This window comes from Henckelia pumila, chromosome 2 (assembly GCF_033568475.1).
Source record: "Henckelia pumila isolate YLH828 chromosome 2, ASM3356847v2, whole genome shotgun sequence".
Taxonomy (NCBI): domain Eukaryota; kingdom Viridiplantae; phylum Streptophyta; class Magnoliopsida; order Lamiales; family Gesneriaceae; genus Henckelia; species Henckelia pumila.
Window position 1 is genome coordinate 43,469,375 of NC_133121.1, and position 17,115 is coordinate 43,486,489.

Genomic DNA, 17,115 nt, shown 5'->3' on the forward strand with positions numbered 1-17,115 from the left:
CCAACCCAAACGGGCCGCGGGTCATGTCGGGCCGAGCCGGGCGTGCCCGTCTAACAACTCTAAATACAGCTCTCTTTTATGTTAGATCTTAAATGACTAAATTATTCTCACTTTTCTCTTACATCCTTATCTCCTTTACCTTTATCTCATTTTTTAAATTTTATCATTTATCCATTCTTATTAAATTATCTAAATAATTTTTTACAACTTTTCTCTACTTTATATCAAAACTCCCATATTTTTTTACCGTAATAATTTTTTAAATTTTTTAAAAATAATTAAACTGTCGAGCACATGCAATTTTTTTCATTTATATCGATACCAATCGTTACAATAAAATATATCTACCATTTTATTCCATTAAAAGTTGATTCTATACCTACCTTATTACTTTTCAATCTATCAATTATGCCTCACTAGTTGGGGATGTGCTTGTTACATCTTAATCATGAGAGCCCCTCCCAAATTGGAGACATATAAAATATTTAATTATGCAAATTATAGGAGGTTGCTTTTAATTCGGTTTAAAGCCATTGAAAGAAAAGATAAATTTATGACAAAAACTCCTATGAGACGGTCTCACGGGTCGTTTTTGTGAGACGAGTCTCCTATTTGGGTTATCCATTAAAAAATATTACCTTTTTATGCCAAAAATATTATTTATCATTGTAAATATGGGTAGGATTGACCCGTCTCATCCGTGAGACCGTCTCACAGGAGACCTATTGGGTTTGAAATTTATTTTTTATTAGTTAAATATTTCAAGAAGCTTTGTTAAAGTGGCCTAGTTTCACCATTTTAGCCCAGCCTTATTCCATTTTCTTCCGGGCCGTTTATGGAATTTGGGCCCAGTCAGTGGTCTTATTTGAAAGCCCAATTATGTTTTATCTTCTATTTTTCTTCTGCAAGTTCCGTTCCCATCTCCATGTGAAGGCCGCCATCGCCGCCGCCGGAGATTCGCCAATGATCTCTAGCAAATCACTCTTCAGGTACTTTTCAATAAATTTGAGTCCAGCAAAGTTACGAATTAGATCGTGTCTACAAATTTCGATCAAATTTTGGTTTTCAGAATTAATGTTTTAGCTTGGAGAGCAACGAATGCTTGTGCTAAATCACAGCCCACACAGTACCTTCAGGTTTAGAATTTGGATTCTAAAATAGAATTTTTCATTCCTAGGTGTTTTCAAATTAAATTGGATTGGAGAGTTTAGTCTGATTTCTGTTCAAGTTTTTTTTTTTTTTTTTTGAATAAACTGTTCAAGTTATGTTGCAGAAATGTTATTTTCGCCATGATTTGAGCTATGTATTGACAATGGATATGAAGAAGGGGAAGCTAGAAGATTCGGACAGGGGGAAATGTAAACCGGTGAAGCAGACATGGAGAGCTGTGTCTACTCAGTCAAGCAGCTTTGAAGGTAAATTTTAATATTTCTGGTTTTTTGAACAGATTTTGAGTTCTGTCTGGATTAATTAGTACAAGCTCCTCAATAATGATCATCGTGATCTTAGGTGAACGAACAATAATGTTTACAGTTATTACAGCGAAAATATGGGGAGATGCGACAACTTTCCACCCGCTACATCTTTCTTCCACCCTAGCAGATGTAGGGACCGGTCACTTGCACACACTCAACAACTCGTGAACGGGAGCCGAAAGAGTTTTCCGACGTGACCGCTCCGATTCTCAAGTTAATATTAAGCTCACGAAAGAGAGAAAACATAAGAACGAGATGCATTGTAAAAATTGTGTATACTATGTGTTAAGGAATAGACCAAACCCGGCTATGCTGCATGGATACGGGTACGGGTATCGGATCGGATACGATACGGATACGGCGATACGGAAAAATTTAAAAATATAAGACACGATACGGCTAGGATACGGCTAGAATTAAAAAAAGAAATATATATATATATTAGGTGCGGTGGTGGCGGCAGTGTGCGGCGTCCGGCAGAAAACTTCAAGGAGTGGTGTTGGTGATGGTCGACGATGAGAAACAGAAAGAATGGGGAGCCAGAAGTAACGAAGAAAGAATGGATGAGTTAGGGCTTTTTAAGCCCAATTCAAATTAATGTATTTATTAAGAAGTCCTCATAAATTTATTATTTTTCAATTGAACCCTTAAAACTTTTAATTATTTGCGATTTAGTCCAAACGTACCCGAAAAACGTGTCCCGGCCGTACCCAAGTTGTACCCGGACCGTATCCAACCGATCAAACTTGAAAAAGGTCAATGACACGGGTTTGACCGTATCCGACACGCATATTCGCGTGTCATACCCGTATCCGATACTCCAAATTTTTTTTTTCTGCGATACCCATGCTACATAGAAACCTGGGTATTTATAGGTGAACCTTAGAAGAATCGTCCTCGAATATTGCCTTATCATGGATTCTTTACTTATCTCAAGAGATATGGAGATATCTAGGTAAAGAAATAATATATTTGACTTGATATCCCTTCATCCATCTCGGCCTCGGTCTCGCTCCCTTAGTCCCTAAACCAATCCTTCTTTCCTACCTTCCACTCTCCTCCCCTTACATTATCCTGTCCGCAGCACAAGTCCCCGGCCTCGAGACCTCTGGTCCTTCGCCACCCCTACCGGTATAACCAATGATATGTGCACAACTCAAGATATTAAAATCAAGCAATTGTCAAGAGAGTTTGCAGAAGGAATGAAGATTCATTAATACATTCCCAGTGTTCTCAGAAAAGCTTTACAACTGAAATTAAAGGAAAATAACTCAGAGCAAAAGTGAAAAGGAAAACAATGTAAAAGCTGCAACAATATTCTCTGACTTCCATGCGCTACTATTCTGCTGATATATTTCCCATCCCAAACCGCTAGCACAATCATACGAAATCTTCTAAGTACTTGGGTGGACCCCTTAAACGGTTACTCACTTGTGTGGTGATCATCTGGGTTGGCACGCGTCTTCCATTACCCCCCAATTCCACATCAATATCATCCCCTTCCAGAGGAACCTTGTCCTCAAGGTTCAAGAAGTCTTTTGGTGATGAGAGTAAATCTTCCCACGTAGCCTCCTCAGGAGGTAGTCCTTCCCAACAAACCAACTTTTGAATTACTTTATTCCCATTCCTCAAAATTTCACGTGAAGCCAATATTTGTTGAGGTGCCAAAACTGGAAAAGAATCATCAGAAAGAACAGGAAGAGGCTGTGGCGACGTGTTCAAGTCCCCCAAAAACTTTTTTAACAAAGAAACATGAAACACTGGATGAATTTTGGTATCCAATGGAAGCTGTAATTTGTATGCAACAGCACCCACTCGTTCCAATATGGAAAAAGGACCATAAAAACGTTTGCAAAGTTTATGTGAAGAATTTCCCTTAACTGACATCTGTTTGTAAGGCTGTAAACGTACCCAAACTAAATCTCCCACCTCGAACACCCTATCTGTCCGATGTTTGTCGGCAAAATGTTTCATTCGATTTTGAGCTCTCTCCAAATTGCGCCGTAAATATTGCAGTATCTCATCACGTTGACGAAGCTCCTGATCAACAGCATCATTTTTGCTAGAATCCAAAATGTATCTGGGAATACTTGGTGGCGGTCTTCCATATACTATCTCAAAAGGTGTCATCCCCGCCGAAGTGTGATAAGCCGAATTGTACCAAAACTCGGCCCATGCCAAATAACGAATCCAAGAACGCGGCTGATCCATGGTAAAACATCTCAGATACATTTCCAAGCCGTGATTCACCACCTCTGTTTGTCCGTCGGTTTGTGGATGGTAAGCGGTGCTCATCGATAATTTGGTGCCTTGCAAACGAAAAATTTCTCGCCAAAAGGAACTAATGAAAGTTCTGTCCCTATCACTTACTATCGAGTGAGGAATTCCATGAAGTCTAATAACTTCATTCACAAAAACAGAGGCGACCATCACACTTGTGAAATTATTGACCAACGGAAGAAAATGAGCATATTTAGACAACCGATCAACCACCACAAGAATCACCGTCTTTCCTCCTGATATTGGCATGCCCACAATGAAATCTAACGAGATATCTTCCCAAATTCTTTCTGGAATTGGTAAGGGCTGTAGCAAACCAGCTGGTGCCAAGTGAGTAGGCTTAACTTGTTGACAAATAAGGCATTTCGCAACAAAAGAACGAACATCCAAGCGCATATTTTTCCAATAAAAATTTGCAGCAATACGATAGAAGGTACGATGAAAACCTGCGTGTCCACCTTGAACTGAGGAATGAAATTCAGCCAGTAATTTATGCTTTAAATCTCCCTGAGACGGAATAACTAAACGATGTTTGAAATATAACAAATCCCCTCTGATTGAAAACTTGCTATAAGCAACATCCTGAACTTGAACATGATTACGGATTGTTAACAATTCTGTATCGGTACTATTAGCAGCACGGAGATCATCAATGAAATCAAATTGCGGAGAAGAAAAAGTCAAGGTATGGCAATGAACTCGAGAAAGAGCATCAGCCACTTGATTTTCTCGGCCTGGTCGATACCGAATTTCAAAGTTAAAACCAGTAAGCTTCGATAGCCAGTACTGCTGTTCGGGTGTTTGTATCGTCTGTGATACTAGTTCCCTGATACTTTTCTGATAAGTGAGAATAGAAAACTTGTGACCCAATAAATAATGACGCCATTTTTTTACTGCTTGGGTTATAGCATACATCTCATGATGGTAAGTAGATGCGGCTTGCATTCTTGTGGATAATTTCTGACTAAAGAATGCAATAGGATGTCCTTGTTGAGATAATACCGCTCCAATCCCAATCCCCGATGCATCAGCTTCCAAGGAAAATGGATTAGCAAAATCTGGTAATGTCAAAACAGGAGCGGAAGTCATGGCTTGCTTGAGAAGAATAAAAGCAGCCTTTGTATCCGAAGTCCAAATAAATGAATCTCTTTTTAAGAGATCAGTTAGAGGCCCGGCAATGGAAGCATAACCCTTGATAAATCGTCTATAAAAACCTGTGAGGCCAAGGAATCCCCGTAGCACCTTCAATGAAGGTGGCACTGGCCAATCTAGCATCGCTTTAATCTTTGAATTATCTACTTGAATTCCTTTCAGCGATATACAGTGACCCAAATATTCAATACATTTGCGACCGAACTGACATTTTGATCTCTTTGCAAAATAGTGATGATCTGAGAGGCATTGAAAAACCGTACGTAAATGCTCCAAGTGTTCCTGCCAATGTTTGCTATACACTAATATATCATAAAAAAAAACCAACACAAACTGCCGCAAATAAGGGCGAAAGATGGTATTCATTGCTGCCTGAAACGTAGCAAGTGCGTTGGTAAGGCCGAAAGGCATTACTAGATATTCATAGTGACCTTCGTGGGTACGAAAAGCCGTTTTATGTATGTCTTCTGGCTTGACACGTATTTGATGGTAACCTGCCCGCTGGTCTAATTTAGAATAGAAACAAGAGCCTTTTAACTCATCGAATAATTCATCCATGGTTGGAATAGGGAAGCGATCTTTAATAGTAATTGCATTTAAAGCTCGATAATCAGTACAAAATCTCCACGTGCCATCCTTTTTCTGTATCAATACCACTGGAGAAGAAAACGGACTCAAACTTGGTTGTATTATTCCATCTGCAAGCATTTCAGAAACTAGTTTTTCAATGACTGCCTTTTGATAGTGTGGATAGCGGTATGGGCGAACATTAACTGGACTCGAGCCCGATAATAGTGGAATAACATGATCATAACTTCGAGAAGGAGGTAAGACACGCATACTCTCAAAGATAGTACAAAATTGATCCAATAACACCTTCAATTCTGGATGTAAAACTTCAGAACTAGTAGGTTCCACAGGAACCAAGTCCAAGCGAAAAAATTGAGCAATCCCATGATTATCAGCCAAACGCAAGAAACTATTAAGTTGAATAGAAGACAATTGAGCAGACGATTGTCCAATCAGTTGAATGGGTTTACCATGGTGTTCAAATTCAAATATAAGCTTGTCGTAGTTCTGACGAACCCAGCCCAAAGTGGCTAACCACGATGCTCCCAAAATCACATCAGCTCCATGTAAGCCTAAAACAAATAATTCTGGTTGGAAGGAATGACCCTGAATTGTTAACGGAACTTGGGTGACTGACCCTTCCGTAAAAAGCCTTTCACCATTACCCACTGCTACAGCAAACTTCGTGGAAGATAAAATAGGCAATTGGAGATGTTTTGCCACTCGAGTCTGGATAAAAGAGTGGGTGCTACCCCCATCCACTAAAATCTGAACCGGAAAGCCAGCTAACGATCCTGAGAAACGGAAAGTGGTAGCAGTCGTTTGTCCTGCCATCGCATGAAAAGACACTGCAGACTGAACCTGCGTATCAGAAACTAGCAGCTCGGATTCAGGCGAAATATCAGCCTCAACTTCCACTTCCTCTTCAAAATCAATAAAAAATAATTGAGGTTTAGACTTGCAGCGATGGGATGCAGACCACTTTTCATCACAGGTGAAACAAAGTCCATGTTGGCGCTTAAGTTGCAATTCTGTCGCCGATAGACGGCGAATCGGAGGAGCCGTAGAATTGGTTAGATTGGCCCCTGATGAAGAAACCGGCAATATTTGTGAAATAGTCTTAGAACTCATTGGCGTAGATGAGGATAAAGACCCACTAGAAGAATGGGCAGATGGACGAAATCCCGATCTGCGATCTGCTACCTTGGCTTCCTGAAGACGGGCAAGCCCAATAGCCTGAGATAAGGTGGTAGGACGAAAAGCCTTGACCTCATGACGAATATCCGATCGTAAACCAGAAATAAAACAACTAGTGAGAAAAGATGCAGAGACCCCCTGTATGCGATTAGCCAAAGCATCAAATCGTTGGCGATATTCTGCCACTGTCGAGGTTTGGGTTAATTTAGCCAATGTTTCCTGATGATCTTCGTATTCCGAAGGCCCAAAGGTAATTTCTAGATTTCGTGTGAAATCCTCCCATTAATTAAATTGGTGTGTCTTGTGTTGCCATTGGAACCACGGCAAAGCTGGTCCATCCATATGAATGGAAGCCAAAAGAAGACGCTGAAATGGTGGTATCTGGTAGAATTCAAAATAGCGCTCAGCCTTATAAATCCAATCAAGTGGGTCATTGCCATCAAACCGTGGAAAATCAACACGAGTTGAACGTGGTGAGGTCACCATTTGATAAGCATAAGGAGATGGAGGAATAAACACTTGTTGATTGGTTGGTGCCGTTGGTGTAGCCGAAAACCCAGGCGGTGGTGGTGCCCAAAACCCAGGTGGTGGCGTTGACAAAACCCCCTGCGGTGGTGGTGTCGTAACCCCAGGCGGAGAAGTTTCTGGAGGTGGAGAAGTGTTTGCAGCAATGGAGTCGGCCAACAACAACAATGTTTTTTCAAGCTTAATATCCAGAGCCTCCAAATGCTTAGTTGTTTGTATATGACGATCGTCCGAGCTTTTCTGGTATTCTTCCATACGGGCCTGCATTGCTTTGAAGGATTCATCGAGAAGTTTAAAACGCGTTCCGTCAGCCATGGATGACGGGTCAACGAGAGCACCAATGATATGTGCACAACTCAAGATATTAAAATCAAGCAATTGTCAAGAGAGTTTGCAGAAGGAATGAAGATTCATTAATACATTCCCAGTGTTCTCAGAAAAGCTTTACAACTGAAATTAAAGGAAAATAACTCAGAGCAAAAGTGAAAAGGAAAACAATGTAAAAGCTGCAACAATATTCTCTGACTCCCATGCGCCACTATTCTGCTGATATATTTCCCATCCCAAACCGCTAGCACAATCATACGAAATCTTCTAAGTACTTGGGTGACGGTTACTCACTTGTGTGGTGATCATCTGGGTTGGCACGTGTCTTCCATTACCCCCCAATTCCACATCAGCCTCCTGATTATCAGCTGGGCTCTCGGGTCCACGGTCACACTCCCGTGGGTCAGGCGTCTCCCCGCCAACCTTTGAGGCTCCTGGGTCACTGCCCCGAGCTGCACTCCAGTCCTGGGTCCTGACCCATTCCTTGATCAGGGTATCATTTACCATTTAATAATTGGATTATGATTGAACTGATGTCTAGGGAAACTAGCTGTACAACACTATATGTATGCATATGAATTTCAAATTTTGGTATGATCTTAAGGGAACTTAGAGCTTTAGCTTTGACTAGGTGGGTGACAAACTTATGAATATAGTTTTTTTAAGAGAAACTACTTGAACGTGGAGATGCTTTCTGATCATCTTATTTTTATGATTATGTTATTTAGTGTGGAGTTATCTTATATTTTTCTGGTCTTCTAATATGTTTCAAGATTACTAGCATCTTTCTTTGTACCATGCTTTATAGCTGCTTTAACAAAATTGTATTTGTGATAACTGTGTTTTGATTTTTTTAGACGGACTTACATATCAATTTGTTAATGTTCTCTCTCAGCTTCCACTTGTAAATCTATATGAATTTAAATGAGGAGAATATAAAATGATTTTTGGAGTTTCTAAAGTGTAATTGGCTTGTTAATCAACTGATAAAATAATAGTACTGCTTCCAAGAAAATATATATGTAGTGTATGCTATGAAGAATGTGGCAATTGGCAGTGGATGTGACGTCCCGTATTTTTCAATCTTGCTTATGTAAAATATGATGTGAAAAAAAATGCAGAATAATTTTGAAATTTAAAGTAACATGCGTCGTGCTCGCAAGTTTAAAATACCATGCATGAAAATTAAACTCATTCAGAAGACTCAAACGTCAAAAAGATATCCTTGAACAAAGTAAGTACTAAAACTTGTTTAACACACGATTCCTATATGGGAACGCCTGAACTTTCTCGTGCAATACAAAACTTGAAACCATAAATATTCGGTCGTCAAATAATATGCTAACACATGAGTTCATTTAAAACATTCATAACATTAATATAATGCAGAAAACTTTCATGGACATGCTTGGCATAAAGTTCTCGGACAGCGTGCCATGCAAATCTTTCTCGCCTCCTCGATTACTCAGTCCCATGATCATCTTTTAAATAATAAACTTCTTCGTTTTCATCTGCACCATCTAAGTATAGTGAGTCTAAAGACTCAACAAGTATATTCAAGTAATATCGAATACGTTTAAAGATCATAGTACACGTATTTGGACGTGATCATAACTTAAAATATATCACTCATAGTCTTTTGGGTGATGAAATATGATGTAATTGTGATAACCACCATTTATGAGCACATTGGGTTTCCGTGATCACGATTGTTGTACAACAAGTATATAACATTTGATACAACTCATACCAGTCGAAACCATTATGCGTACTGTCTCATACCGACCGTCGTCGATATGCACATTAAACTCTTATTCTTTTGGAAAGGTCCCTCCGGTACTCAATCCGGAATTCCAGTCCCGTACTGTTACCACAAGTAGACATAAGACATCAAAATAACATTTTCATGCTTCTTTATAACATTATCATTTATTTCATTTTCATAAAACATTCGTAAATGAAAATCATTCCTTTCATGCTCGAAAAACATTCATGCTATTTAAATGAAGGTGAACACGGCCCTTAACCATTCATAAGATATCATGCTTTCATATGTAAAATAACTTTCATTAATAGAAATACTTAGACCATCATGTGTTACGTATAGTTAGCGATCCAGGTGAGCCGTTCTCCACGTTTTCGACGAAAACTTCATGCATCAAACTCACCAAGATCTTAGAAGGACCATCACATGCCTTCTTGAACATAAAGGCATGAAAGAAGTTGAAAAATCGCAGTGCAAAATTTCGGGACAGAATCCTGCGGGCTGGAGCACGCAATTCTGCAGGCTCCAGCCTGACAGGGCGCCCCTTTCTGCGCGCCGTAGTCCGAGACGTTCTGCCTGCGCACGTAGGCGGCGTCGGGAAAGGGGGCGAAAATACCTTTTTGGCTTCCAAAACATTTTACGCACACCCAAACGCTTGAAAAATCGATTTTTAACAAAGAACGAATTCAAAACACTACATAAAACTCATTAAACGATTCTTCCTCAAAGTTTTTGAACCCAAAAACGCATCAAACATAACTTAACTCCAAATTTCAGATTTTTGATTCTTTAAAACTCTTGCTACCAAAACATCTCAACATCAATGCTTCATCAAAAAATAGATTTTCGACTCTTGTGAAACCCTTGAAAATTCATATATGCATCAAAACATCAATCTAACAAGTTGAACCCAAGAACATGACACCAAAAACACTTCAAAACTCAAATTATCATAAAAACACATTTTTTCCTCTTTTTGAAACCCTTGCACCAAAAGTATACTTACAACTCGCCGAGAACGGCCTACTCTTCACGGATACATGCAATCATACATCATTCTTTCAAAATGTTGTCGTTCCTTGCAAAAAAAAAATCATATACATTAGAATACACACATCAGTATCAAAATATCTACTATTGCTTGGATGATGATTCAAGAATTGAATAAAACTTGTCTTTTCTTTGTTGGTATGGAAATCCAGACTCCGGGAACACGATCCTTGTCTTTTCTCGAATGAGCGATTTCAAAATCTCCTTGAATGGAGAAGTGAATTTTCGAAAAGTTTAAGGGGAAGGGGAGAGAGAGGCGCTGAAACGTGAATAAGGGAGAGGGTTTTTGATTGCCTTCTACTTGTACTCAAACTCTTATACAGAAAAAGCCTATGGGCCGGAAGCTGACCACAAAACTTAAAATATAACCTTTTAAAATAATTTTCCTTCTAAACTTTAAAATTGAATAACATACAAAAAATTTTTAAAAAACGAAAACGGCATACTAAACATGTACTTCTTTAAAATTCTCAAACCTTGCTCGTAGGCTAGTCTCGATTCCGTTTGTCACCGGAATTATACCCATAAACGAAAAACATCAAAAACTAACTTTTGCATGAACATTCATAATTCAAACATTTAAACTCATAATTTTTCATAATAATTAATTAAAATATCTCGTGAGTGGATTTGTAGATTTTCGGACACTACAATGGAAGTTTACATTTTTCAGGTGATGGTGAAAGGGGTGAACTACAAAGTCAAGTGGAAAACATATATCATGCTACATCTTCAACTAATTTGACAGCTAAATGTGAAGATACCAATCCTGAAGATGTGAATGAGCCAGTCCATCGTGATACTTGTATTGGCTTAGAAGATGTTAATGAAGATATATCCTTAGATGGAAAATTGATGACTTTGGAGAAGCATTCAATGTCCTTGAATGTGAGTTTTCCTGACCTACTGTTTTCATGAAGAAAATTCTAATGTCCCTTTTTTGGTGAACTTATTCAATTTGTGTATGTGTGTGTCTTTTTTTCCTTCTTCAAAACTAGAAGGTTTAAGCCAACTTGTTAAGCCACAAAATTTTCATAACTTACTAGATGTGATACATAGATTGGATGCATTGTTTTTTTCCTAGAAATAGAACTCCAGTCAATGCAAAGTGTATATGATGCTTTTCCTCAATCTCTATTTAGTTTCTTTGTTTCCATGAACTTTTTGTTTGTGTTTGCAGGTAGGGCAGTCCTTAATGCGATTCATCGCAGGGAAAGGGTATGTCCATTTATAATTACTGTATTATTGGTGGAAAGTTGTACTCACTATTATAACATTTTGATCAGAAGAGGCACTCAAAAGGAGATTGAGGAGGAGACTGGAGTCAAAATTATATTACCATCATCTAGAAAGGAGGAGTCTATAAGTGAGCTCTTGTTCTGGAGTCCGGGACAAATTATGTTTGCATGCATTTATTTAGTCACTGTTCAAACTTTACGAGTCAATAATTTTATAAGTTTTTTATATTTCTTTTTAAAATCGTATTGATTTACTGGTTTCTTTATTTTAGTTATATTTCCGGTTTGAATACGAGTCAGTAACTTGTTTGACTAGTTATCTTTTATTGCAGTCATTGAAGGCAACTCTGTTGAAAGTGTTATTAAGGCATCTGAGAAAATACAAATCATTACTGATAAGGTTTTGATGTCATAACTTCCATTCTTTTTTGCTTTATTAGATTTGTTTTTCCTTGGCCAAAGATATCCTATTTAACATTATGGCTTCATTCTCTTCCAGAACTACCCTTATCTGGCCACCAGCTGTTCACATGAAATTTTATGTCTATAGAAGGTGGTTTTGCATAAACTGGACTAACTTTGATTTTATATCATGGAGTTTTTTAGATACATGTTCTCGCGATGTAGATGTGCTGACTTCAATGTACTTTTTTTTAATCAGTAAATAAAATATACTACTCTATCAAACGAATACAAATTCTCTAGACATTTCCAGGCGAAATACATACAATCATCAAAATGTACAAAAACTCTGGGCACACCCACACATAGGATGCATGCAAACATGAAGTTACTTTTATGATCAGCAACCACATCTTTGTGCTCGTCAAATTTTAAACATGTATTTTCAACTGACTCTCGACCATCATGTTAAACACTTGGTCATGTTTTTAGTCTTACAGTGTTATTGGCACATTTAGTTTTTGCAGAAAATTATTTCTGCTGAATGTCTTTCCAATGAGGCTCAATATATCTTGTCCTGACACATTTCGACAACAATGAAGAGTTGATTGATGAGTGATGGGAAAAGATCAAAATTCGAATTTCTACTTGGATTGGGTCTCACGTAGAGTTTGAGAATGTTTTAATCTCAGATTTATTAAGAGATTGAGCTTTTGTCTATTGTTGATACGAGTAGGGTCATGATTAGACTTCTGTTGTTAGCGGATCACTTGCCCGCCTATTGTAATTAATAGCTTTCCCGTAATTAATATAATATCGTTTCTTATAAAATATATATATATATATAAATTTTCAGCTGTCTAACCAATGATGCTCAACTCGTCCCTGACCACTAAAACCCGGTACCGTGTTTTAGTGATGCGAAAAATAAAAACACGATACCGGGTTTTAGTGGTCGGGGACGAGTTGGGCAGGAATTGTTGGGCAACTGAAAATTTCTCTCTCTCTCTCTCTATATATATATATATATATATATATATATATCTTGTCCTGACTTAACATTGACTGAAGCAAGGTTTCTCAATTATCAATCCAACCACTGGATTCCAGTGTACTGGCTTTTAATATATGAAAAATGTTCACTGTTTTGCAAGATATGGCTTTTTCAAGGTGAAAATTTATTTTGACAAAGCACAACATTTCTATCAAGAGAGTATAAAAGCTTTAAGCATCTGCATCTTGATGGAAAATGTTTATTAAAGGAAACAGACACCATAATTTTCTATCTCAGAATCTGTTGGTTCACTGAAGTTTGTAACTTGAAGACTTTTTCTTTCGTGTAACATTTGATGAACTATACTAATGAATTGATCAGGCAGTGAATAGTAGAGCTCTCGACTATTCTCACTTTGTTTCGCTTCCTTTGGCTATTCATCCTGGATTAGTAGACAAACTCATCAATTTTCAGAACACAATACTACAAATTGTGGCATGCGATAATGGAGAGAACCTTGACAGTGGTACAAGTGGAGAAAATGAAGATATGGCAGCGATGGACCAACAATCAACGAAAGCTCCAAAAATTGATGTTGAGAATGCTGAAAAAGGTGATGCTTATGTTGATTTAAATGTTAAAAGTGGTCGGCGCTCCACAAAAGCATCTGTAGTCACTGTTGAACTCAATGATACAGATGCTGATGCACCTGTCAAAGTGGACATAGCCAAGATCCCTCTTGTAAGTTATGATCCGAAAAAGTCAAAAACTCCTATCTCAAAGTTCAGCACTTCTCAATTAAGGGGTAAGCAAATAATTGTTTCAATCATTTTTTTGTTTATTAACTCTTTCTCTCTGTTTCCCTGCTCCTCTCCCTTCAGTAAGGATAAAATTACGCCTCTATTGATTGAAACTTTCTCTTCACTCCCTTGTGGTTTAGGCTGCTTAAGATATTGTTTAACTTTCAGAACCCTACAATTAATCTCAGATTCTTTCTCCATTCTCTCTGTTTATCTTAATTGGCATTTAATAGGTGCATGTTCTGTTCTCTCTTTTCACTTTTGGGTATGAACCCATTTCTGAATTTGTATTATTTGATACATACAAAGAATTGTTTTATAATTTTATAGTGCAATTTTTACTCTGCCTAATTAGACGATAGCTCGTGCAGATTTAGGGATTGAAAGGTCAATATTTATAAAACCCAAGACCTTTCACTTGACCATTCTCATGCTGAAGTTATGGAATAAACAACGGGTTAATGCAGCTGCTGAGGTTTTGCAGGTAAACTTTTTTAACCAAATTATACACAGGCTTGCAGATAATATTATTCATAGTAACATTTTTCCTCCCTTCTAGAGTGTCTCGTCACAGGTGATGGATGCTTTGGACCATCGGCCAGTTTCGATCAAACTCAAAGGGCTGGTAGGATTTCTTCAGAATCAAATTTCAACTATGAATTCAGCATTTATTTCACTCATCGGGTGGTTACTCTTGATTGACACCTTCTCTTCGGAAAAAACTTTTGGCTACACTCATGTGTAATCCTCTGTCTGACAACCCATTAGCAATGTGTAAATTCTGCAAAAAAACATATGCTGCTGGTAGTGTTTCGGATTTCTGGTGGTTGTATCATTGTATCCAAGCTGTTCTAATTTCTAAATTATTGCAAGGGTAAAAACATTCTTGGAGACAAACTCAAAAACCTGCATGTGGATGTGGCTCCGTAAAGTATTTTTAAGCGCATTAATATTGACTAACCACACATGAGTTGGAGCGCATAGTTTTCCAGGTCTGGATTTGGGGTTGGCTGGGGAGAAAGCTTGTTGCAACTGTGTATTTCTATTTGGTCTGGCACAATAACTTCTCTTCTCAGTGCCTCTAAAAAATATGTTATCAATAAAGTTGTAGAATATTTCTTGCAGAATTGCATGAAGGGGTCTCTGGCCAAGGCTCGTGTTCTGTATGCACCTGTAGAAGAAGTCGGAGGAGAGGACCGGCTTTTGCGTGCCAGTCGTATCCATATTTTGTGGCAAATATTTTATTTATATGTTAAATCTCTTACCTCTGTTTGAGCAGAAGTAGCTTGAGCAGTAAATGCATTAATTACTTGTCAACTTTTGATTTCCCTGAACTTTATTAGAAGTTATCATCGATGCATTTGCTGAGGCTGGTTTGCTCATTGGAACAGATGCACAACAAAAGTTAAAGGTATCCTTTTTATTACAAGACGATGACAAGTCCTTTCCACTCCATGGCACATGGAGATGTTTAATACCTCTCTTGTACTTAGAATTGAACTTTGAGGCACAGAAAATTCAGTTCTACTTCTGTTTCTATGTGTGGGTGGGGATGGGCAGGTGCTCCCTGTGGGAAAACTGCAAAGTTCATTATTTTGAACATGATTCTTTTTCTTATTCATATTTGCGATACCACTCTAAGTATTTTACTACTTGATAAAGTAGGGAAAGTGGCTATGTTGACTCCTTTGCAAATGAGCAATTAGTAGCGTACTTCTATTGTTTTCTATTGAGAGTTTTCTGATTTTTTAATTGGCATATAATTCAGAAAGTTGGTTACCTATGAGTTTGGGCCACTGGACTTATTACTGACGTCTGTATAGCATCTGAATCACAATGTTTTCATGATTTTGCTTGTATTTCATCAAAAGTGAAGCTCTTTCCCACTTTAACTTGATCATTTTGCTCCTTGGAGTAAGTACTGGTCATGCTACAATATGAACTGCTTTGTTTTTATGTTCATTCTCTTTTATACTGACGATAGGCTACTTTTCCCTTGGAATGCAGTTGCATGCCACTCTTATGAATGAACGACATAGAAAAAGGTGTATTTCTGTTCATATGTTTAAATATCTTTTATTAACACATTCACTTTGTTGAGAACTCTACCAATGGTCTTTCAGTTTCTCTTTCTGGAAAGATAATCTCTTTCATCATACTTGTTTCAGAAACAAGAACGCAAGGAAGCTGGACTCGTTTGATGCTAGGGGTATTTTTGATCGTTATGGTTCTGAAGAATGGGGAGAGTATCCTATACGTGAAGCCCATCTTTCTCAAAGGTTTGTGTTCGATGGGAATGGATACTACCACTGTTGTGCCTCAATTCCATTTCCAGACAATATGCAAGTAGAGTGAATCATTTACCAAAGATTTTCCTTGTATTTTCTCTAGTAAAAACTGAACAATAGTTATTATTTTTTTTCCCCTTTTTATGTTGGCTGATATGTTATTTTACGCACTTCATATTGTTCTTTCAGAAACTTTTGAATAATACTATAATATTGAGATATTCTATAGATCTCAAAACTAAATAGAACTGATGCCATCATATCATGACAATATTGATTGATCAATAACTTGCATCTGGTAATTTCTAACACTTGCTATCAGTAGTATCTTGTTGCCCTTTGCCCTCTGTATAATGGTGGAATTTTAAGCTGTAAATAGAAATTGCGCTGTGTTAAGAAGGCACAAATGGGGACAGCTTAGTGTATTCTGAGAGGAAAAGCACATAGTTTGATATTATTCATGAAATTTGAAAATATCTGTTTGAAGGGGGATTGTTCCTCTCTTCTGCCAGTGGTCTTCCCCAGTTGACAATTGTCAAGCAAAACATGATTTTTTACGAAGCGCAGAGGTTGTTTTGTGTTAAATAGACTTAATCCCCAATTTAGTGTCATTACGAGGCTATCCTTTGAGTATATGATCCGATCTTGATATTGTCATAATCTAATATGCATATTAGTAGCTGCAGTGGTGGAAAGGCCGAAGGACAGCTGGGAAGTCTCTCAGATGTGAAATATTCTGCACTTGCTTCCTGGTGGAAAATTTCATTAAGCCTCAAAGTCGTACTCCTCACACCCTAATAGTTCATTTTGCTGGTCCTTAATTTAAGATGTGCCCAGGTTTGATTTCTGTAGAAAAGATAGAGAGAAAATTAATCTAGTTGTATTCCTTCAGAAAATATACAGACATTTAAATAACCTTATGTATAACAAATTCCCTTCAAGCAAGGGATAATAAAAAGATATCCTACCAAAAAATAAAAGATATTTAAATCTACAAGATTGATATCAAATATTCACAAATATTATTTAAATCTACACGTCCCCTCAAGCTT

At 37.8% G+C, this 17,115-nt stretch overlaps 1 protein-coding gene across 3 annotated transcripts; it reads left to right on the plus strand.

Moving 5' to 3' along the window:
* Window positions 1-846: 846 nt before the first annotated feature.
* LOC140880209 (uncharacterized) lies at window positions 847-16,291 on the plus strand. Of its 3 annotated transcripts, none has more exons than XM_073284456.1 (15): window positions 847-989; window positions 1,070-1,136; window positions 1,274-1,415; window positions 11,015-11,229; window positions 11,522-11,559; window positions 11,628-11,707; window positions 11,912-11,979; window positions 13,357-13,588; window positions 13,673-13,780; window positions 14,147-14,259; window positions 14,335-14,400; window positions 14,901-14,991; window positions 15,119-15,186; window positions 15,783-15,820; window positions 15,944-16,291. In XM_073284456.1, exons 1-15 carry the CDS (start codon window positions 880-882, stop codon window positions 16,128-16,130), a joined length of 1,623 nt encoding a protein of 540 aa, XP_073140557.1. In that variant the 5' UTR covers window positions 847-879; the 3' UTR covers window positions 16,131-16,291. The 3 variants fall into 3 exon arrangements, with proteins under 3 accessions (XP_073140557.1, XP_073140558.1, XP_073140559.1); XM_073284457.1 differs by having other exon boundaries at window positions 13,450-13,588; XM_073284458.1 differs by lacking the exon at window positions 1,070-1,136 and having other exon boundaries at window positions 868-989.
* Window positions 16,292-17,115: the final 824 nt, after the last annotated feature.

Bases quoted from the DNA above. Each gene is read 5' to 3' on its own strand.
- LOC140880209 (XM_073284456.1), top strand. From the start codon at position 880: ATGTTTTATCTTCTATTTTTCTTCTGCAAGTTCCGTTCCCATCTCCAT. The intron at 11,708-11,911 runs GTGAGCTCTTGT...CTTTTATTGCAG, and splicing joins TAGAAAGGAGGAGTCTATAA to TCATTGAAGGCAACTCTGTT. The intron at 15,821-15,943 runs GTGTATTTCTGT...TACTTGTTTCAG, and splicing joins AATGAACGACATAGAAAAAG to AAACAAGAACGCAAGGAAGC.